This window comes from Hypomesus nipponensis, chromosome 19, assembly GCF_054491055.1.
Source record: "Hypomesus nipponensis isolate SF chromosome 19, ASM5449105v1, whole genome shotgun sequence".
In the NCBI taxonomy this organism is placed as follows: Eukaryota; Metazoa; Chordata; class Actinopteri; order Osmeriformes; family Osmeridae; genus Hypomesus; species Hypomesus nipponensis.
Genome location: NC_140379.1, coordinates 3,042,044 through 3,066,180, shown reverse-complemented (window position 1 = coordinate 3,066,180; position 24,137 = coordinate 3,042,044). Strand labels below are relative to the sequence as shown.

At 42.7% G+C, this 24,137-nt stretch overlaps 1 protein-coding gene across 2 annotated transcripts; it reads left to right on the top strand.

Annotated features, from left to right (window-relative positions):
- The first annotated feature begins 4,786 nt into the window (after nt 1–4,786).
- Nucleotides 4,787–23,675, top strand: abcc12 (ATP-binding cassette, sub-family C (CFTR/MRP), member 12). 2 transcript variants are annotated; one of them, XM_084682196.1, is made up of 31 exons: nt 4,787–4,937; nt 6,089–6,157; nt 6,609–6,775; nt 7,204–7,350; nt 7,718–7,865; nt 7,987–8,223; nt 8,491–8,664; nt 9,137–9,284; nt 9,875–10,023; nt 10,695–10,802; nt 11,112–11,348; nt 11,457–11,528; nt 11,659–11,783; nt 12,769–12,841; nt 13,120–13,323; nt 14,142–14,276; nt 14,491–14,584; nt 14,671–14,730; nt 15,051–15,140; nt 15,627–15,730; nt 16,127–16,309; nt 16,587–16,813; nt 17,107–17,244; nt 17,772–17,961; nt 18,771–18,860; nt 19,363–19,552; nt 19,790–19,949; nt 20,298–20,376; nt 21,162–21,275; nt 21,555–21,719; nt 21,962–23,675. In XM_084682196.1, exons 1-31 carry the CDS (start codon nt 4,929–4,931, stop codon nt 22,052–22,054), a joined length of 4,179 nt encoding a protein of 1,392 aa, XP_084538322.1. In that variant the 5' UTR covers nt 4,787–4,928; the 3' UTR covers nt 22,055–23,675. The 2 variants fall into 2 exon arrangements, with proteins under 2 accessions (XP_084538322.1, XP_084538323.1); XM_084682197.1 differs by lacking the exon at nt 4,787–4,937 and adding an exon at nt 5,779–5,854.
- Nucleotides 23,676–24,137: the final 462 nt, after the last annotated feature.

Genomic DNA, 24,137 nt, shown 5'->3' with positions numbered 1-24,137 from the left:
GTCATCAGAGAGCCAGTACCACAGAGGTCACCATTTCTGACGGCCGTCAGAATGTGTGACCCAAAAACTAAACCCTCCAAAAAATGTGTGACCCCATCTTAACTGCTTCTCAAAGGAGATACATCTTCAAACAATGGTTTGGGGTAGTTATATCATCCCTTCAAACTAATCTGGAACCATATTTTCTGATTTGGAGCCATCACAGAGCCAGTACCACAGAGGTCACCATTTCTGACGGCCGTCAGAATGTGTGACACAAAAAATAAAGCCTCCGAAAATGTGTGACCCCATCGTAACTGCTTCCCAAATGAGAAAAATCTTCAAACGATGGTTTGTGGTAGCTATATCATCCCTTCCCTTCACACTAATATGGAACCATATTTTCTGATTTGGAGCCATCACAGGGCCAGTACCACAGAGGTCACCATTTCTGACGGCTGTCAGAATGTGTGACCCCATTGTAACTCCTTCCCAAAGGAGTTAAATCTTCAAACAATGGTTTGGGGTAGTTATATCATCCCTTCACACTAATCTGGAACCATATTTTCTGATTTGGAGCCATCACAGAGCCAGTACCAAAGAGGTCACCATTTCTGACGGCCGTCAAAATGTGTGACCCAAAAACTAAACCCTCCAAAAAATATGTGACCCCGTCGTAACTGCTTCTCAAAGGAGTTGAAACTTCAAATGATGGTTTGGGGTAGCTATATCATTCCTTCACACTAATCTGGAACCATATTACTGATTTGGAGCCATCACAGAGCCAGTACCACAGAGGTCACCATTTCTGACGGCTGTCAAAATGTGTGACCCAAAAACTAAACCCTCCCAAAAATATGTGACCCCATCGTAACTGCTTCCCAAATGAGAAATATCTTCAAACAATGGTTTGGGGTAGTTATATCATCCCTTCACACTAATCTGGAACCATATTTTCTGATTTGGAGCCATTACAGAGCCAGTACCACAGAGGTCACCATTTCTGACGGCTGTCAGAATGTGTGACCCCATTGTAACTGCTTTCCAAAATAGTTAAATCTTCAAACGATGGTTTGGGGTAGTTATATCATCCCTTCACACTAATCTGGAACCATATTTTCTGATTTGGAGCCATCACAGAGCCAGTACCACAGAGGTCACCATTTCTGACGGCCGTCAGAATGTGTGACACAAAAAATAAAGCCTCCGAAAATGTGTGACCCCATCGTAACTGCTTCCCAAATGAGAAAAATCTTCAAACGATGGTTTGTGGTAGCTATATCATCCCTTCCCTTCACACTAATATGGAACCATATTTTCTGATTTGGAGCCATCACAGGGCCAGTACCACAGAGGTCACCATTTCTGACGGCTGTCAGAATGTGTGACCCCATTGTAACTCCTTCCCAAAGGAGTTAAATCTTCAAACAATGGTTTGGGGTAGTTATATCATCCCTTCACACTAATCTGGAACCATATTTTCTGATTTGGAGCAAACACAGAGCCAGTACCACAGAGGTCACCATTTCTGACGGCCGTCAAAATGTGTGACCCAAAAACTAAACCCTCCAAAAAATATGTGACCCCGTCGTAACTGCTTCTCAAAGGAGTTGAAACTTCAAATGATGGTTTGGGGTAGCTATATCATTCCTTCACACTAATCTGGAACCATATTACTGATTTGGAGCCATCACAGAGCCAGTACCACAGAGGTCACCATTTCTGACGGCTGTCAGAATGTGTGACCCAAAAACTAAACCCTCCCAAAAATATGTGACCCCATCGTAACTGCTTCCCAAATGAGAAATATCTTCAAACAATGGTTTGGGGTAGTTATATCATCCCTTCACACTAATCTGGAACCATATTTTCTGATTTGGAGCCATTACAGAGCCAGTACCACAGAGGTCACCATTTCTGACGGCTGTCAGAATGTGTGACCCCATTGTAACTGCTTTCCAAAATAGTTAAATCTTCAAACGATGGTTTGGGGTAGTTATATCATCCCTTCAAACTAATCTGGAACCATATTTTCTGATTTGGAGCCATCACAGAGCCAGTACCACAGAGGTCACCATTTCTGACGGCCGTCAGAATGTGTGACACAAAAAATAAAGCCTCCGAAAATGTGTGACCCCATCGTAACTGCTTCCCAAATGAGAAAAATCTTCAAACGATGGTTTGTGGTAGCTATATCATCCCTTCCCTTCACACTAATATGGAACCATATTTTCTGATTTGGAGCCATCACAGGGCCAGTACCACAGAGGTCACCATTTCTGACGGCTGTCAGAATGTGTGACCCCATTGTAACTCCTTCCCAAAGGAGTTAAATCTTCAAACAATGGTTTGGGGTAGTTATATCATCCCTTCACACTAATCTGGAACCATATTTTCTGATTTGGAGCCATCACAGAGCCAGTACCACAGAGGTCACCATTTCTGACGGCCGTCAAAATGTGTGACCCAAAAACTAAACCCTCCAAAAAATATGTGACCCCGTCGTAACTGCTTCTCAAAGGAGTTGAAACTTCAAATGATGGTTTGGGGTAGCTATATCATTCCTTCACACTAATCTGGAACCATATTACTGATTTGGAGCCATCACAGAGCCAGTACCACAGAGGTCACCATTTCTGACGGCTGTCAGAATGTGTGACCCAAAAACTAAACCCTCCCAAAAATATGTGACCCCATCGTAACTGCTTCCCAAATGAGAAATATCTTCAAACAATGGTTTGGGGTAGTTATATCATCCCTTCACACTAATCTGGAACCATATTTTCTGATTTGGAGCCATTACAGAGCCAGTACCACAGAGGTCACCATTTCTGACGGCTGTCAGAATGTGTGACCCCATTGTAACTGCTTTCCAAAATAGTTAAATCTTCAAACGATGGTTTGGGGTAGTTATATCATCCCTTCAAACTAATCTGGAACCATATTTTCTGATTTGGAGCCATCACAGAGCCAGTACCACAGAGGTCACCATTTCTGACGGCCGTCAAAATGTGTGACCCAAAAAATAAAGCCTCCAAAAAATGTGTGACCCCATCGTAACTGCTTCTCAAAGGAGTTGAAACTTCAAACAATGGTTTGGGGTAGTTATATTATCCTTTCAAACTAATCTGGAACCATATTTTCTGATTTGGAGCTATCACAGGGCCAGTACCACAGAGGTCACCATTTCTGACGGCTGTCAGAATGTGTGACCCCATTGTAACTCCTTCCCAAAGGAGTTAAATCTTCAAACGATGGTTTGGGGTAGTTATATCATCCCTTCACACTAATCTGGAACCATATTTTCTGATTTGGAGCCATCACAGAGCCAGTACCACAGAGGTCACCATTTCTGACGGCCGTCAGAATGTGTGACCCAAAAAATAAAGCCTCCGAAAAATGTGTGACCCCATCGTAACTGCTTCTTAAAGGAGTTGAAACTTCAAACAATGGTTTGGGGTAGTTATATCATCTCTTCACACTACTATCCCTTCGCCTCGGGGGAATGTCCCTGTACTTACTGTAAGTCACTCTGGAGAAGAGCGTCTAACATGTCTAACATCTATTACTAACATGTAAGTTGTCTCAACTGTCTTAACTGGGTCATCATAACGGAAGAGTCCCTCAGTAATGATGTATTGTATGTTTGAACTTGCAGTACATCAAAACAGCAGAGGTCACTGTAGTACTATAAAGTGTTTGACTGGATTGTGTCTGGTTTGCAGTCAGGTGATGAAACATGATTACATGCAATTAGAGTACAGGATTGTGATAGAATGTGTATGAATGTTATTCCAAATGAAGACCCAGACACAAACAACTGAGGTAAACTGGAATACATGTCATGGCAGGAAAATTGCTGAGAAAATCTCACGTTTTTGTGGATGAATTCCACAGTTTTAGATATTCTACTGCATTTTGCAGAACTACATTGCTTCAAATTGCATTGTGACCTTAATTGCTTGGTGCCAGTAATCAAGAGGACTAATTTGGTCTGTGGCAGTAGACTGTGGCCAGAAGGAATCACAACGCTACTGCTTGTTTCACAGAAACCTCGAGCCTGGTCCCTTCCTTGTCCTGTGGCACTGCATGCCGTCTTCCTACGTGGCACAATATCACACAAACGACAAACCCCCTGCAGGGAATGCACCCTTTGTCCACTGTTGTCACTAAGCTCAGAGAGTTTCCTGCAAGCTAACATGGCAGCTATTGTCCTTAACTGACACTTTCCAGGAGGAAAGTTGGTGTTAGAGTCTCTAAAACCACAGAACCACAGAATCCCCCCCCCCCCCCCCCTACACACACACACACACACACTTGTTATCAAGAAAACAATATTTAAGGCCAAATCCTCTATTATTTTTCTATCTATCTACATCTATATATATATATATATATATATATATATATATATATATATATATATATATATATATATATATATATATATATAAATCTGTCCCACCCACATTTGAAAACAAACCTAAGCACCCGACTGTGGCATTTAACTACCAGTGGCTTTCTTGTCGATTGTTAGTCTCAAAACCACCAGTGTTTCTGAGATATAGGGTGAGTACCTACCTTTCAGTACTGGTGATCGATTTCTCCTTTCATGTCCATACTGGAAGAAATCAAGTGTTTATGTATTTGTTTGCCATGCTTGAGAACGTTTGGGATTGTTCTGCACGACAGTCGGCTACATTAATTAACAGTCGGCTATTAATGAACAATGCGGTATTAGTTGCCAGATGTGGGTTACTAAGCGATTGGCGTCGCTGTGCGACGTGCATAGTGACATTGAGAAAAGTTCAGTACAATGTTGCGAAATGAGAGCGGTCATTGTCTAAACTACTGTATTAGTGCCCAAATCGAATTTAAAACAAAACCTGGTTGTGTCCCTCACTGTTTTATGAAAGCTTGTTAGACACTGTAACAACGGAGATGAGAGAATGAATCAGGTAACTTTGGCCGTTGGATGCTACTGTAGGCTACAGTACTCCACATTTCATCGCCTGTTTCGTTTGAATCGTGAAAGTATTGGGGTTTAATGCTAGCTATGTATATAGGCTACTGTACATTTTCTTTCATCTTCTAAAAGTGCTATGGAAGTTTATTTGCTTAACTTGCAATCGTTTGCAGGCTCTTAACAAGCTAGGCCAAATAATCAATCAATCAATCATTCCAGTTAGGGAATCTCAGGTTATGAGACTTTAAACTAACTTGGAACTACAAGTAGCCTACTATATTAGCTATCTGCTACTGTAAAGCTGAATTTGTTGGTAAATCAAATTAGGCCACGATACAAACCGAGTTCTAGACAGACGTTTGACAACAGTTGATCAGTCAACATAGAGCTAGGCTTAATTCACATTATTCAGGCGATTGTGATGTTGATACAAAGTTGACAAGGTGGACACTGTTATCTTTTTAATAACTTGTACTTTAAACAAAGTCTGTTTAAAAACAGGTATTACTAATTTAAAATAAACAATGTTGACAAAACTAGTGTGGACCTATACCATGGGGTTAATATTTTTTAATAACTTTGATTAAATATTCAACAGCCAACTTAATGGACCCGTAACATAATACGAAAGCTATAAATAGCCAAACATTATTTTTTTACCAGTGTGTGGTCTAAGGGTATTCTGTTAAGATGATTTATTATATGTAAAAATCTGTTTACTTGTGGCAGCTGGTAGCGCAGGTGCTACAGAGACCCCTGCACAAGCTAACCTTTGAGCGGCACAACGTTTCTGTGATGTAACTGTCAGCATGTGCAACTGGAGCACGTTGGTGCGGTTATAAGTATTTGGATTTTGTATCAGTTGGTCGTCTAACTTGCAACTCTCTCATCTCTTACCAGAAATACAAGGTATTCTTAGCCTGCTCTGTATTTCAAATCTGTTTAAAGAATACTACAGGAACTTTTGGATATTTGCCGGTCTAACAAGTTTCAATGGTGTTATCTGCTGACTTTTGATTTGGAAAGATTCGGTCTCTTCTGCTTTTCATGTGACTTTTAAAATGTGACATTTCACTAATAATAGGCTTTATGTATTTAAGTCGGTAATTTTTTTATTTTTTTTGCTTTACTTTGATTTCCTAGACACCAGACAAAATGAAGGGTGTATATCAAATATCGGGAGATAAGGAAAACATCACAGGGCTCTCCTTTGTAAGTAGAACCCACAAGCTTCCTCCACTCCAACACTCCTCACTCATTTTACTTTATTGTATATTTTATTTTAATTATATTCCACTTAGTTTTGCTAGTTTATGTATCCTTAGTATAGTTAGACTACACATTTAAGTTTAAGATTCCTATATGTTTACTGTTTGCACCTTCCTGCCAAAGCAAATTCCTTGTCTGTGCAAACTTTCATGGCGAATAAATCCCATTCTGGTTCCCGTCTAAGTGTCTTCCCTTTTATCTGTCTCCATGTCACTGTGTCTCTCTCATATTGCCAAATGTCCGTTATTCTGCCTTGGTGCTGCCCGTCAATCCTTCTTCTATAAGCTCAAGGTTAAACAGCACACCGTAATGACACAAGACGACTTTTCGCAACTTGTGCTCTGAACCCCTCTCTATGTCTTCCTCCCTGTCCTGTCCTTCTCTCTACGCACAGCGTAACAGAAGCGAGAGCATCCAGTGGAAGAATGCATCCAACGCCACCATCGAGTCCCTGCCTGAGGGGCTTCCCTCCCTGGACTACAGGGACGAAGAACCACCTCCTCAACGCAACAAGTACCACAGGAGTCTTCAGACATTGATGCCTTTCCGCTTCGGCTTAAAGTAAGCAGATGAGAGACACACACATTAAGGGCTGTTCACACTTGCCAAATAAACATCAACAGTTGTTGGGGTGCGTTGGTCTGGTGTGATATGCCTGTTGGCGTTTGTTGGGCCAGTGTGAAAATGACAGTTATCTTTCCAAACATTCTAAACCTGACAGCCAACAGTAGAATGTCTGGTGTTTGTTGGACGTTGTTGGGGGCTGTGTAAACTGGCCTTAACAAAGAGATAAAATACTTGAACTACTACAAGTATAATAGAAGACATATCGTCAGAGCCTTCCGGTCTGGGATCCTTCCATTGTCAGTATGTTTTTAAAGGACACATTGTGACATGGATGGACGTGTTTTGGTTATGGACTCTTAAAATCATTCATTTCGCTGGGTGTACTGTTGGAATGTCGTGTGGCGTTGCGTGTGTTGGTCCAGGTCCCACCCCATGGATAGCGCAGGATTCTTCTCTTTCACCTCGTTCGCCTGGATGACCCCCATGATGTGGAGCCTGTTCAGGAACAGACTGGACAGGAGCTCTCTCGCCCTGTCTCCCCACGACGGAGCCGACATCAACGGAAAAAGGTAGGACAACGGTTTTCACGGAACAACAGAACATTTGATCGGTGAATTCACAGTCAAATCAGAGTCAATTTGCAGACAACCATCAACAAATGGTAAATTACCATTGATTGACTCTAACACTAAACCAAGTGATGTGAACCGATGATCTGAATTGTAGTATTGGTCATTTTATTGCAATAATTTGGATAAGTGATTTAAACGAATAGCGTGAGAAGCAAAAAAACAGAGTGTCCTGGAATGATAACGTTGACAGCGTGATATGATATGATGACATGGAATGATAACGTTGGCAGTAAAGCGAGTTGAAATGAGGATTGTTTCTTTATTGAGTGACACTGTATGAATGATGAACCTTCTCTGATTTAAGGTTTCAAAGGCTTTGGGATGAAGAAGTGTCTAGAGTGGGCTTGGAGAAGGCCTCCTTGACTCGAGTCGTCCTGAGATTCCAAAGAACAAGATTGCTAGTGTCTTTCTTCATCTCTGTCATATTCACATTTGCTGTATTTATCGGCCCAGTAAGTTTCTTGAGTGTTTTGGTTTAACTCGGTCGGTTCAGTTGATCTTTTTTATTCAATGTAACACAGCTTTGCTTTAAAATTGTATCGCTGCTAATCCATGTTCCACATCTTCACCCAGTCGGTTCTGGTCTACGAGATCTTAAAATACACAGAGAAACCCGATGGTTCCACGCTGACTCACGGAGTGGGTCTGTGTGTGGCCTTGTTCTGCTCGGAGTTCTGCAAAGCCTTCTTCGCCTCGCTGATGTGGGCCGTGAACCTGCGCACGGCCATCAGAGTGAAGAACGCCTTCTCCATGTTGGCCTTCAGCAAGATCATCTCCCTACGGGTGGTCAACAGCATCTCTGTGGGAGAGGTAGTTTGGAAGCTGCGTTACTGTCAGTATATACGTTTCTAAAGTACTAGATCAATTGATTCATTTTGATACCAGGTTCGTTCACAAACGGTAATCTGATGACCTATAAAATACTGATTCATCGATCTGATGTCAGTCAGAAGATTTCAGATTTTTCTAAAAAAGATTCTCAAGTTATGGTATCTGAATAGTCGATGGTTGACTACTCAAATGCTCTTAACATTCTTAATCTCGCGTCCTCCCTCAAACCTCTCTTTCCTCCGACAGATGATCAACGTGCTGACCAGCGATGGCTACCGGATGTTTGAGGCGGTGGTGTTTGGCACCTTCCTGTTGTGTATCCCAGTGCTGCTCATAATCTGTATCAGCTATGCTTGCTACATCCTAGGATACACTGCCCTCATCGGTGTCCTGGTGTACTTCGTATTCATCCCCATTCAGGTTTGTTCAGAGAGCACATTGAAGTAGAGGATTTTGGAGAATTCACAGTTGATTTGTTTCATACATAAATAAAAACTGTCATGTGTAAAATCATAATATATATTACATATATGCAATTAGCAGACGGTTTTATCCAAAGCGACTTCCAACTTCCAAATATATAAATTGTTAAATTATAAAATAATGTTTCTTAAACCCAATTTTTTTTTTTCTTCTTAAAAACAAAATATTGTATATATTACATATACAAATACTTGTATATTACATATAAAAATACCTTTATATGGTGCTCAGTTTCATATTGAGAGCAGAGCAGAGGCCGAGTGTCTGGCCGTCTGATAGAGTAGTTGATCGATTGTAAGTAAACAAACACTGCTTTTGTCATAATGAGTCGGCAGAAACAGCAGTGTCATTAGTAGAGTTGGAGGTCTGCCTTAGGCAGCAATGAACTGACTTGTGTGTTTGGTTGCAGTTTTTCATGGCCAGACTGATCAACATCTTCAGAAGGAAAGCCGTTGTGGTGACCGATAACCGTGTCCGCACCATGAACGAAGTTCTCACCTGCATAAAACTCATCAAGATGTATGCCTGGGAAACCTCCTTTGATAAGAAGATCTTGGGTCAGTGTTTGATATTCAGTTGTGCATGTACTGTACAGGCAGAGATGACTCTGGTGAATCACGCACACTTTTACGTCTGGGCTTTGGAATTGAATACTGCTCCCAAACACGTTGATTGTCGTATTTCTGGACAATGAAGTTGATATCATCTTGTACAAAATCAAAATATACAATAAAATATGAAGTTGCCATCATTTACAATATAAAAATACAAATGGTACAAAATATATAAATTGTGTATTGCAGTGCAAATTGCAAAGGGTTTAAAGACATTTGAAGTCATTGTGTGAAGCCTTGGCCTTGTTGAAGAGGCCAACAGCGGATGGGAAGAGACTGTTTTTGTGGCGTATGGTATTGGTCCATGACATTTACATTTAGCAGACACTCTTATCCAGAGCGACTTACAGTAAGTACAGGGACATTCCCCCCGAGGGACATTCACCCCGAGGCAAATGGGCTGAGGTGCCTTGCCCAAGGACACAATGTCATTTGGCACTGCGGGGAATCGATCCAGCAACCTTCTGATTACCGACTCCCTCACCGCTCAGCCATCTGAATTGACGATGTACCTTCTCTTCCCTCATCTCCAGACATCAGGAAGGGCGAGCGACAGCTGCTGGAGAAGGCTGGTTACGTTCAGAGCGTGAACTCCTCCATCACCACCATCATCCCCACCCTGGCCACCATCCTCACCTTCATAACCCACACCGTGATCGGCCTGCCCCTCAACCCGTCCGCGGTACGTCCCACTTCCCTCCTCTGAAGCAGACTGTACACTGTACATTCGCTAAAGAGCATTCTTGCTAAATGATTGTACTTATCTGTCATCCATTTAAAATGTCAGACTTTGAAGTTAATTGTTGACTTTAATGAACATGTAGCCAAGTACGCAAAGCATAGCACAGAGTCAGATGGCTGAGCAGTTAGGGAATCGGGCTAGTAATCAGAAGGTTGCCGGTTTGACTCCTGACCGTGTTAAATAACGTTATGCCAGGCACAGAGCTGTACAAGGCACTACTGTAATCGAGACGTCATTGCTGTAGTTGAGATGTTGTTATCATACTTGAGTATTATTATTTTTGTTCACCGTTGATTAATCAGCTACCTTCTAAATGAGATCTCATTGTTTCTATATACTTAGGCCATTGAGATGTTTGTTGAATGTCTGCTGGTTGTGGTTTGCCAGTGGTTACTATGCGATATGTCTAGTAAACACAGACTGTTCCTTGACTCTGATTCCACAAATACTGTAGAACCATACACTTCTGTCCCTTATGCTTCTACTATACCTTTTATGTCTTCACAGTTTGGATGTCAATTTGGATAAAAGCAGCTGCTAAATGTAAATGTACAGTCATGCTTAAGCCTGTGTATATTCAGTCATCCCCTGGTGTTGTTGTGTTTAACCAGGCTTTCGCCATCATTGCCATCTTCAACTCCATGAGGTTTTCTCTAGGCCTGCTCCCCTTCTCAGTGAAAGCTTTGGCTGAGGCCAGTGTGTCTCTAGCCAGACTCAAGGTGAGTTTTATCATAGACAGCTGCATGCTGACTCATTCACAATGTTCTGCATAATTTATAGGCTATGTTACATCATCTATTTGTTGTTACGTAACACCAAATGCTCCAAAGCACAGTGGCATGCTGTACAATGTAATGAAGTCAATATGCTAATAGTTTGTGTGTGGGCATGTACATATTTGTTTGTTGAGTAATTCAGACATGGCCGTCATCACTGGATCACTAATAGTGTAAGATAGGTGGCTGAGAAGGGATTCATGTACTGCATGTATGTGTACCTTTTTTTTAAAATATATACTCTTACTACAGAAACTCATGCTAGTCCAGAATCCAGAATCCTACCTGATTCGTACAAAAAGCCCAGACTCAGCATTGGTCATGGAGAAGGCTACTTTGTCATGGTCCAAACCTGAGAGCCAGTCTACCAACCCAGACCCAGCCGACGGCCAGAGGGAGGGGGAGGAAGAACCTATTCCCCAGAACGGGACTCATGCATCGGGCAGTATCAAACCCTCCCTGAGGAATATCTCCTTTAACCTACCCAAGGTGTGTATTCAAGGGTTAATTACTGATGGGATGGGAGCTAGGGTCAATTAGGGGGAGTGAGTTTTGTGTGTAAACAAAAGATGACCATGTTTGTGTTTCCTCTTAAAGGGAAGTCTGCTGGGGATATGTGGCAATGTCGGAAGCGGAAAAACATCGCTATTATCGAGCATTTTGGAACAGGTGTGTAGATAATAATAATAATTATTAATTATTATTTTATTAGCATTATTATAAACATTTCCTTTGTTTACCATAATGATTATCTGCAAATGTGATCTGAATATCCTGCTGGTGGGGACCTTTGTTTCAGATGCATCTGGAAAGTGGTTCAGTGACAGCAGACGGGTCGTTTGCCTACGTTTCCCAGCAGGCATGGATATTCCACGGTACAGTGCGTGACAACATCCTGATGGGAGAACCGTTCAACCAGGACAGGTAATCAGTGTGATTCTTTCACAGATCGAATACAATCTAATACAATACAACAATATCATTCTGTGACTTGTAAAAAAAAAAAAGGTTACAATCTTTTTTTTTTTTAATACAATTTGTCAACCATTTATATTTTCTTAATAAGGATATGGGTAAAATAAACATATTTTAATGTAAACAAACCTTTTCTTATATATATATATATCTATATCTATACGTTAACTAACTCAAATTATGTATCTGTTCCTGTGGTTGTTCACTTGTGACATTAGAAAGCCCCAGGATGTCATCTCAATACGACAAAGGAAATTAATACCAAGAACAATTATTTATTCCTTTCACAGGACCTAGTACTGGAATTGAAAGTTTCTAACAATTTTAAGAAAACTGGTTACTGGGGCTACTGATGGAAGAAACAATGTAACAGGTTACTTCTAGTAGAGAGCTAGCTTGTTTATGAGAAGCATCAGTACCGTATCTTGTGGATGAAATGGTCTTTGACATAGACATGACAAGGCACAAATAATACAATGACGCCACTGTGTTTTTGAGTTGGTCTTACTCAGCTCTTTTATAAGCCTCCTGAAGTACTTTGGTTATTGAGTTAACCTTAGTGCCTCCTTTTAATTGGAAATTATCTCTTGGTTTTATGAGAGGGCAGGCATGGCCTAGTATGTCAAAGTGCCACGCTTGTTATCTAGCATGGAGGTGAGCGTCAGAGGTCTCTGGTTAATGAACATTCTGACCTGGTCAGGCTTTAACTTTATTTCATCATACTTTCTTTTGACAGATCCCTGTTACAGGAGTTACAGTGCAATCTCAATATTGTGCCTGCCAATTTAATATGACTGTCGATGACTATTTGGCTGACTGAGAAGTACTGTAGATTTTGATGCTTCAGTACACTCGGTAGAGAATATATTTTCTTTTCTTAAAAAAATACCCAATAACTTCTTTTTGTTGTCGTTCCTTTCTGTCTTTCAAACAGGTATAAAACAGTTATCCACGCATGTAGCCTGACACCAGATCTGGCTATTCTTCCCTATGGAGATAAGACTGAAGTAAGGATTTTTAGCATGGTCACTGTGCATCAAAAACAGTTGTCAAATCGACAATGAGCATCTATGCAATGGTTTTCCAATGGTAAAAGTATTGCATTTCCTTGAGAATTATATTTGCTATTCTTTAGTACTATGGTGTCAAGCGTGTATAGAAATGTTAAGCCTTTTTGTCCTCAAACCTGCTGACTCGCAAAAAAAGCGGATCTTTCCGTTATAAAGCAGCATGTTCTGCCTGAATACTGCAGATCGCTTTGAATATGCTCTCTCACTTCCCGTAGATTGGTGAGCGAGGCCTGAACCTGTCTGGAGGTCAGAAGCAGAGGATCAGCCTGGCCAGAGCCGTCTACTCCAACAAGGACATCTTCCTCCTGGACGACCCGCTGTCTGCTGTGGACGCTCACGTAGGGAAGCACATCTTTGAGGACTGCATTAAGAAGCAGCTGAAGGGGAAGTCTGTGATTCTGGTCACTCATCAGCTGCAGGTACTGAAGAAAAGGAATCCTCATTTGCATTTGGATTCTAGAATGTTTTGGTTTAGGGTTAGGGTTAGCTCTCTACATGAGTGGTGTTAATAATATACTGTAATCCATGACAGGATCCCCTGTTTTCCTTTCTTGTAGGACACGTTGTCCCTCTTAAGTTCCCATGGTAGTCTGTGACCAAGACAATTACTTTAAGCTCTTGTCTAACCAAGACATTTAAAAAAATATGTATTTTACAGTCAACACACATTTACCTAGTAACTGTTTTGCTGTAGTCAGGTTGTTCGAAGGGCTCTAAAGCAAATACTTTAGTGCCTTGTGTGAATGTGTAACTTTTATATATCTCTGTAGGGTTGAATTTGATCATTGTGCTTGCTGTCTTTTCTATTTCCCCCCCACAGGGGGAAAAGCTTTGCTTAGATTCAGGTTACTAAGCTTGGTCTGTTGGTGTAGCAATAGATACCGGAAAATTGAAGATTCACACTTGCCTGCTTGTGCCTTTAATGTTTGTTTAACTTATTACAGAAACTGAACCGATTTACTGGGTCGGCAGGATTTTTCCCTTGTCAAATTATGTCGAGTCCAGGACGAAAAAAACGTTTTCTCCGTATTATTCGCTTTTAATTGTAGTGCTGACCTGTGTTTTGGAAATGGTGGTTTCAGTAAAAACTAGGGAAAAGTGTCTGTAAATATCGGTGTTGTTGGTGTGATCCATATTTCTGTCTGCCCACCAGTACCAGTACTTTTCTGTCTGCCCACCAATACCAGTACTTTTCTGTCTGCCCACCAATACCAGTACTTTTCTGTCTGCCTACCAGTACCTGGAGTTCTGTGACGAGGTCCTAATGCTGGAAAGTGGGGAGATAACGGAGGCGGGGACACACAAGGCTCTGATGAAGGCCATGGGCCGATACGCACAGCTCATTAAAAACTTCCAGCTGGAACAGTCGAAAGTAAGACACATTGTTCTCACGTTATCTCTCTACGTTGCTCTTGTTTGTCGTCGTGAACTATCACCGGGTGCCTATGAAATCTTTAACCTACAGGCAGTTATAAAGTTGGTTCTGAAGCCACAAAATATGTTTATCTCAGGTATGTGGGCTAGTCAATAAATCTGACACATAATATGAACAGGGTAATATAATTCTGTTTGTCTTGTATAATTAGGCACAAAATGAGGAGATGAATGAGCCAGCCGAGCCCGTTCAAGTACACAAGAAGGATATTGATGAAGAAAACACAAATGGAGTGGATAACCCAGGTATTGAGAGGGATACACGTTTTAATGTCCTTTTTCGTGGTTTTGTACACTATGGACATGCTGATGTGTGCAACATCTTTCTACAGCCTTTGACATGTCAGATGAATCCAATGAGAAGAGGGGGGAATCCAGGTTTGAGGTTAGGGGTAAGTAGTGTAAGGCTGTTGAATAAATATTTCCCTGTTTGACATTTATCTACGACAAACTACTAAGCACTGTCTCTCATCTTGCCTCATTAGAAAGCTAGCCACGGAAATACACAGTTCACATTCATTACACATCCTGCACCAAATGTCGGATTAACTGGTTCATTAAAAGACACTTTCTCTTAACAGTCTTAACAAAGATCCTTCAAAGCACTATATGTAACATTTTACGTTTTTTTGTTTTGTTTTTGCCATCAACATTTTTTTTATTTTTTTTATCTGCGACAGTTGATGGTTTCTAATGTTGTTTCCTCTTACAGAGTCTAAGGACCAGCTGGTGCAGCAGGAAGGCTCCGTGGAAGGATCTGTGACCTGGAAGACCTATCATCAGTACTGCCTCGCCGCTGGAGGTCCGACTCACACACTGATTCACTCACTCACACACTGACTCGCTCGTACACTCACTCACACTGACTCACTTGCTCGTTCACTCACACTGACTCACTCACTAACTCGCTCACCCACACACTGACTCACTCACTTACTCAGTCACTCACTCACACTGACTCACTCACTAACTCGCTCACTCACACTGACTCACTTGCTCGTTCACTCACTCACACTGACTCTCGCACACTCACTCACACTGACTCACTTGCTTGTTCACTCACACTGACTCACTCACTAACTCGTTCACCCACACAATGACTCACATTTCACACGCTCTCACACTCGCTCACTCTCATAAACCCACACACACACACACACACACACACACTGATACACAAATTCACACAGTTAGAGAGATGGAAGTACGAGTTTGCCACATTGTGCTAGCTGCAGCAGATATCTTCCATCCAGTAACACTATACCTGAGCCATGTCTTATCATCTCAGGGTATATCCTGCTGACATTCGTCATGCTGATCTTCATTCTGCTGGTGGGGACCACTGCCTTCAGCAACTGGTGGCTCAGCTACTGGTTAGGGCAAGGATCTGGGGTAAGAACACACTCAAAGTCTTGTTTTTACTGTTTGTCAGCAGCATCAACAGTTGGGCTGCTTGGAACCACAGCTTGAGAGGGTGTGGAGAAGGTGTGGGGGATTCTAGAATGTATCTTGGGAGGGTGTGGAGAAGGTTTGGGGGATTCTAGAATGTATCTTGGGAGGGTGTGGAGAAGGTGTGGGGGATTCTAGAATGTATCTTGGGAGGGTGTGGAGAAGGTGTGGGGGATTCTAGAATGTATCTTGGGAGGGGGCGGAACTTCTGTTGAACATCTTGAATAGATGGACTCCAGGTTAACACATCGTAATTGTCATCTGACTTACACCGTAGATGTGTGGAAATAAGACATCCTAAACAACTTCACGTGACTCCTTTTTTATTTGTGTTTGCAGACGGCTAACATTTCCAACCCTGACATGGGAGACATCTCCCTAAACCCTGACCTGAGCTTCTACCAGATGATCTACGGTCTGACGGTGGTGGCCATGTTGGTGCTGAGCGCCATCAAGGGCTTTTCCTTTGTCAAGGTCACCCTCCATGCCTCCTCCAAGCTCCATGACAACATGTTTAAGAAGGTACGAGAAGCTGGAGGATACGCTAAAACGACAACAATTACAAAGCTAATTTAGCTCATGCTAAGCTAATTCTGGTGTTAAATGTTTATTTACATTTAACATACCGACATACAAATTGTTATATTAAGTAAAGCAGAACTTGCTATAGTAAATAAAGAACAGCGTATTATAACCTTTAACTAGAAGTGCTTAACGATGCTTAGTGCTCCAGAAGGTACGCCAAGCTAATTAACGAGATAAGCTAATTGTAACTCCCTGTGCTTCCCCCGTCCTCCAGATCTTAGCCAGCCCCATGAGTTTCTTTGACACCACCCCCACAGGACGCTTGGTGAACCGCTTCTCCAAGGACCAGGACGAGGTGGACACTGTGATTCCCTTCAACATGGAGAACTTCCTCCAGTTCCTCTTCATCGTCACCTACACCATCTGCACCATCTCTGCCGTCTTCCCGCCTCTCCTCGCCGCCGTGGGTATCCTGGGGGCCATCTTCGCCCTCATCCTGTTGTGAGTTCAGGGCGCCGTTATCACCGTCGTCGCAATGACGTATTCGTTTAAAGGACGCTTTTATCCAAAGCAACATATATACGTGAAGGGGATTCGAACCTGTGACCTCTTGATTTGTGTGTGTGATCAATTGCCCCACCAGGAGCTAAACCCCGAGCTATACCCTTCCCCCATCGTCATGGCGGCGTCTTTGTCATCCCCGTCGTGTCTGTGAACACGTTTGCGCTGAAGGAGATGTTGCCAAGCCGAGTGAACAGAATGTCCCCTTACCCTGTGTCTCTGTGTGTCGTCAGTGTGTTCCAGAGGAGTATTAGAGAGATGAAGAGGATGGAGAACATCAGCCGTTCACCATGGATCTCCCTCACCACCTCCACCATCCAGGGCCTTAGTACCATCCACGCCTACGACAAGAGACAGCAGTACATAGAGCAGTAAGACCCAGACCTCCCTTCACGCTGGTCACAGTTACTTGACCAAGTCGTTTGTTCGTTAAAATAAAATGGAGGACAGGTACTTGTCTATGGAGGACTTGTCTGGCTTTTCACAGGAATTATTGACTCTATTGACCCCATTATTATGGATTACATTAGAAGTCAGATTGAGTTTAAGACCACAGCTGTGTACTGTTTCCCTGTTTGTCTAAACTAACACAATCTGTCCTAGGAACATAGAAAACAACACATATTTGCATGTTGACACTGTAGCAACCAAGGGGCTCAGAGTGAGGTTTGACCTTGCATAGCTGAAGATCGACACATGACCAGGGACAGTGTACACCTAAAAAAGGCAATTTATTAACAAAATAAGAACACAAACGTTTTCAACAGAACATTGAGCTGGTCTAGGGTGCAATGGTGGGACGACCACTAACAGAGATTCGAACTTGTGACCTGAAGTCAAATGCTGTAGCACTGAGCTATTACCCATCCCCGTCCCCGTATTCCGATGTTATTTCCAGGTTCCAAACGATGAGCGACACCAACAGCAACCACTTCCTGTTGTTCAACTGCGGCACACGCTGGCTGTCTTTCTGGCTGGACTTCCTGTCGGCCACCGTGACCTTGGTAGTGGCTCTGTTTGTGGTGCTCAGCGACAGCAGCATCATCAGCCCCTCCATGAAGGGCCTTGCCCTGTCCTACACCATCCAGGTACGGGGGCCATGTCCTGGACTTTGGATTTGAGCTTAGCTTTGACTTAGTTTGGGGCTCAATTACTCAGTGTAAATGTGCGTAATGAGCACAATGTCATCATTTCGTAAAAAAAAAAAAACAGTCTCTTAACTTTATAACTTTTTTGTCCTTGTTACCTCACTGCTCGTGAGGTGAGGAAGTGACTTCAACAATATTATACAATGCTGCCCTCCACACCGGTGCTTGTTCCCTGGTTCAAATGGTTCTCTCTTTCTCTCTCTCTGTCTGTCTCTCTCTGTCTGTCTCTTTGTCTCTCTCTCTCTTTCTCTCTCTCTCTCTGTCTGTCTCTGTCTGTCTCTTTGTCTCTCTCTCTCTCTCTCTCTCTCTCTCTCTCTCTCTCTCTCTCTCTCTCTCTCTCTCTGTCTCTCTGTCTGTCTTTGTGTGTCTCTCTCCATGTCTCTGTGTCTCCTCTCTCTCTGTCTCTCTGTCTGTCTGTCTATCTCTCTGTCCCTCTCCCTCTCTCTCTCTCCCTCTCTCTGTGTCTCTGTCTCTCTCTCTCCCTCTCTCTGTGTGTCTACTCTCTCTCCATGTCTCTGTGTGTCTCCTCTCTCTGTGTGTCTCTCTCTTCGTCGCTGCTAACGTCTCTCTCTGGTCTCTAGTTGACAGGCATCTCTCTCTGGTCTCTAGTTGACAGGCATCTCTCTCTGGTCTCTAGTTGACAGGCATCTCTCTCTGGTCTCTAGTTGACAGGCATCTCTCTCTGGTCTCTAGTTGACAGGCATCTCTCTCTGGTCTCTAGTTGACAGGCATCTCTCTCTGGTCTCTAGTTGACAGGCATGCTCCAGTACGTAGTGAGGCTGTCCACAGAGCTGGAGGCCAAGTTCACCTCCGTGGAGAGACTGCAGGAGTACAGCACAGTGAGTCCTCATTCACAACAACACACTCTGTCAGGTCTATTCTGATTTATTTCATATACTTTTGATGAGAATGTTTATTTAACATATAATTAGGGGTTAGGTCGGTAACTGGGAAGCTATTTAGAGGAGCGGGAACGAGAATTCCGATGTGTTTGTACTTGTTTTAAATAAACCTGAAACAGTCACTTTTAGATAAGAAAGCTTGTTGCAATTGATAAATGTCAAGAAGAGACAGACAGGCACCGATCTGCTACATGTCTCAAATCAAGATTCCTCTCCACGCTTATACTCCCTCCCTCCCTCCCTCCCTCCCTCCCTCCCTCCCTCCCTCCCTCCCTCCCTCCCTCCCTCCCTCCCTCCCTCCCTCCCTCCCTCCCTCCCTCCCTCCCTCCCTCCCTCCCTCCCTCCCTCCCTCCCTCCCTCCCTCCCTCCCTCCCTCCCTCCCTCCCTCCCTCCCTCCCTCCCTCCCTCCCTCCCTCCCTCCCTCCCTCCCTCCCTCCAGGGCTGTGTGTCAGAGGCCCCTAAGAGGGTAAAAGGTGTCCATACCCCTGAGGGCTGGCCCCATGCTGGAGCCATCAGCTTCCAGGACTACAAGATGAGGTACAGGGAAAACACGCCCATAGTGCTCGACGGACTACAAATCAGCATCAGACCAAAGGAGAAGGTCGGCATTGTGGGAAGAACAGGCTCGGGTAAGGCTTTTATTCTTGTGTCGTGTCTGTGAAACCTCACTTTTACAAGGCAAAAAAATCGGCCTGTAACAATATTGAAAACACAGTATCACTCATCACAGATTGGGGTTTTAATTAATAATTCGTTTTTTCAGTTGCAAGATAAATGCAACATTCTCAAAGAATACAGCCACACAAAAAACCTGCCGTATTGGATCTACTGTACCTGTGTGTAACGCGTCTCTACGGTCCACACAGGGAAGTCGTCTCTGGGCGTGGCTCTGTTCAGGCTGGTGGAGCCTGCAGCGGGCACCATCACCATAGACGGAGTGGACACCAGCTCCATTGGTCTGGACGACCTTCGCAGCAAGCTGTCCGTTATCCCCCAGGACCCGGTCCTCTTCATAGGCACCGTGAGGTACAGCCCATCCATTACACCTGGTCATGCTAACATTTACATTTTTTCATTTAGCAGACGCTTTTATCCAAAGCGACTTGCAAGAGAGAGCTTTACAAAGTGCATAGGTCATTGATAATAACAACAAGATAGCCCCAAAGCATTGTGTGTAGCTAAAACAAGAAGCACACATTGTGAACAACCAAAAAAACACAACGCTAACACACACGCTACAGCACACCTACTTTTACACACCTGCAGGCACTAGCTCTACCCTTTGGAAGTGTGTGTTCTTTTCGATGCAATGCATCCATCTTCTATTTGAGTTGTTTTGTTATTGTGATTGATTCTGTAAACCTGTCCTTGTAGATATAACCTGGACCCGTTCAACAACTACAGCGATGAAGAGATCTGGTCTGCCTTGGAGAAGACGTATATTAAAGACACGGTATGTTCTTCTATCACTTGTCTGTGTCTGTGGTTGATTCCAGCCTTGTTGTGTTGTACTTCTGGAGCAACAGTGATGATAATGAGGATGATAATGAGGATGATGGTGATAGAGAATGCGGATGATGATGATGATAGTGAGGATGATAATGAGGATGATAGTGAGGATGATAGTGAGGATGATGATAAGGATGATGGTGATAGAGAATGTGGATGATGATGATGATGATAGTGAGGATGATAATGAGGATGATAGTGAGGATGATAGTGAGGATGATGATAAGGATGATGGTGATAGAGAATGCGAATGATGATGATGATAGTGAAGATGATAATGAGGATGATAGTGAGGATGATAGTGAGGATGATAATAAGGATGATGGTGATAGAGAATGCGAATGATGATGATGATGATAGTGAGGATGAAAGTGAGGATGATAGTGAGGATGATGGTGATAGAGAATGCGGATGATGATGATGATGATGATGATGATAGTGAGGATGATAGTGAGGATGATAGTGATGATGATAGCGAGGATGATATTGAGGATGATAGTGAGGATGATAATGAGGATGATAGTGAGGATGATAATGAGGATGAAAGTGAGGATGATAGTGAGGATGATGGTGATAGAGAATGCGGATGATGATAATGATGATGATGATAGTGAGGATGATAGTGAAGATGATAGTGAGGATGATAATGAGGATGATAGTGAGGATGATAGTGAGGATGATAGTGAGGATGATAGTGAGGATGATGGTGGTCACCCTGCTCTCTCCCAGATATCCGCGCTGCCTAAGAAGCTGCTGTCGGAGGTAGTGGAGAACGGAGAGAACTTCTCGGTGGGCGAGAGACAGCTGATGTGCATGGCCAGAGCTCTGCTCAGGAACTCCAAGGTGTGCTTCACATCTTCACCCATCCACCAGTACCAACGACATCCCTCAGCTCTCTCCATGATTCCAACACCCACTATTTCAGTGCACGTTGAGAATATTCATAAATACATTTCAAACACAACCAGATAACCCATATCTTGACAGAAAAGAACTGCAGAAACAACAATCGTACACACGCAGCAGCAGATGTCATTCACCCTGTGTGTAACACAGCAGCGCTCAAAGTTGAAACGACCCGGCGGGGCATGTGAGGTTTCATGTGTCATCTGCCCCTCTCAGATCATCCTGCTGGATGAAGCGACGGCCTCCATCGACTCAGAGACGGACAGCCTTATTCAGCATACCATCAGGGAGGCCTTCCAGCACTGCACCATGCTCACCATCGCCCACCGCATCAACACCGTCCTGGACTGTGACCGCATCCTGGTCCTGGACAATGGCAAGGTAAATGCCTGCATAACGTAATACACACACACCTGCTTGCATAAGCAGTACGCAGACATATGCATAAGAAATACATACACACATGCATATACCAAGGCACACACACGTACATATGTACGCATATACACACACAAGTATATATTCACATGAAAATACAGACACGCTGGCTTTGTTTTGACTGTTTTATCTCTGCCTGTGAATCCATAAAGGGTGGTCTGATCTGATCTTCATGTGTCTCCCAGGTTGTGGAGTTTGACCCTCCAGAGGTGCTGATGAAGAGAGCAGACTCTCTGTTTGCTTCTCTGCTTGAGGCAGCCAACACGGTCAACACGTGAAGCAGGCCCAGATGTGAACACACAGTCTCCTGCCTTGCATCCAGCTACCATCTCGGCTGACCCGGTTCTCAGCGCGGTTGTGGATGATGGTTTATGGGAGGCATGTCTCAAAAGACATGTTTTGTCAAACAAAAATGGTTCCTATTCAAAAGTTTCAACAACCCCCAAAAAACTGGTTCCTATTCAATGGTACTCAACGTTAATTCTTCAAAGTTAGGGCAAAGAACAAAATAACTAACTTACTAACCAGTTTACTAACAGACTGTTTGACTAATCTGTAGATGAAAAGCTTTGAGACTGTAGGTGGAAAAAGCTGATGCATTGGGGAAGTTGGAATAAGCTTTATCCATGGTCTCAGGCTTATAGAGGCATCCCACATCAAGTTCCCATGTCCTGCACATGGTCCCATGCCACCCACAAAAAACATATTTTAGTTGAGACGTGCAATATCCCATATCTCCTGTGACCTCCACACTCCCCATAAGTTTAGCTCCTGCCAAACCCCCTCAACATAATCTACTCCCGGTTCTTCCGTGACCTTGAGTCTTCTATACCAAGTCGAAAAAGAGAGTTTGAGAAGGGAGAACAGAAGTGTCAATGCCCCTGTTGTGATCCTGTTCTATGTGTGCATGTCTATGCACAGTATATACAGTATATATAAAGTTACATTAGTAGACAGTAAATAGTGGATTTATTATATATTTGATATCAAATTTATATTGCGGTTTTTCATATAGTATAAGCATTGATCAGATATCCACTTTAATTTTTTACTCTTCACTGGGCTCTGGGCAGGGCATTCACTCACCTACACACTCACAGATACACACACTCACAGATACACACACTCACAGATACACAAACTCACAGATACACAAACTCACAGACACACACAGAATGGAACATATAGTCTCGTGGATTTGTTATTCCAGATCAATGCATAGCACATGCAAAGGGATTTGTAGATATTTGTCATGCCTTTAGCATATAATCTTCCTGTGTTGATCTCTTTGCAAGGAGCATTTGGAGTGAAAGACAATTTTCCCGTGTCAATCCACAGGGTTCTGTTATGTTGACAACAACAGTTGTTTGGCATGAGTGTATATTTTCTATTTAATATTATTATACAATACGGTATATCTGTGAATGTACAGTACTGTAAGTCAAGAGCCAAAATTTCAGATGCCTTGAATGAATGAATAATAGTACATTTACATGTATTATTTTAACAAAGATATGTTTTAGGAACAGACAAGTGTAACTACAGGTTCTATTTATATATCTCAGTGCACTTTGCAATTCTGTGTTATTTTTCATTCTTTGAATTTTAAACTCATTTTGTGAAGATTGTGTTCTTGATTGATGGTTGATTTTGAGATGTTGAAAATCCCTGTTACAGATATCGTGTTGAAGCCAGTATCTCAATAAAGCATAACTTAAAAGGGAGAAAGCTTTAAAATAAAATTTAAAGTAATTCACCAATACTTAAACCTGAACAGCAGGGGTCACTGTATCCTGTGTTACATACTTTTTGACCTGATTGCGACTGGATTGCATCAGTGAAGCGTGATGAAACAGGATGAAACTTGTTTTGAGAATAAAACTGTGACTGATTGTTGAAGGTAGTTCGATTTAGGCCAAGTGTGTCTATAAATAATTGTGTCTTTAGAAAAAAAAGCCTAATTTATTTTCTCCTCTCTCACTCACTGATGCGTTCAGGCGTTGACACGCAGGATGGTAACCAAACCGGTATTGAGATTAGCTGGTTTGATGAATAATGCATAAACACATGCCAACAAACACAAAGCATGAATGATCCGGAATGATCTGCAAAAAAATATATATATATATTTGTTGCAAATGCACTCTAAAGCCTGCAGAAAATATCAGTTTCATCCACTGCTCTCCGACACAAAGGACAACACGTTTCGGAGAACATACAACCACTTTCAATCGAAAATTATGAGCTGAATTTAAAGAGTTTAAATCTGTGTTGCATATCAATGTTTGGATAGGAAGATTAGGTGTACACAAGAGGTCAGCATTGGCTAGGACGGAAGACTGAGGCGGAGAGCATGGTACC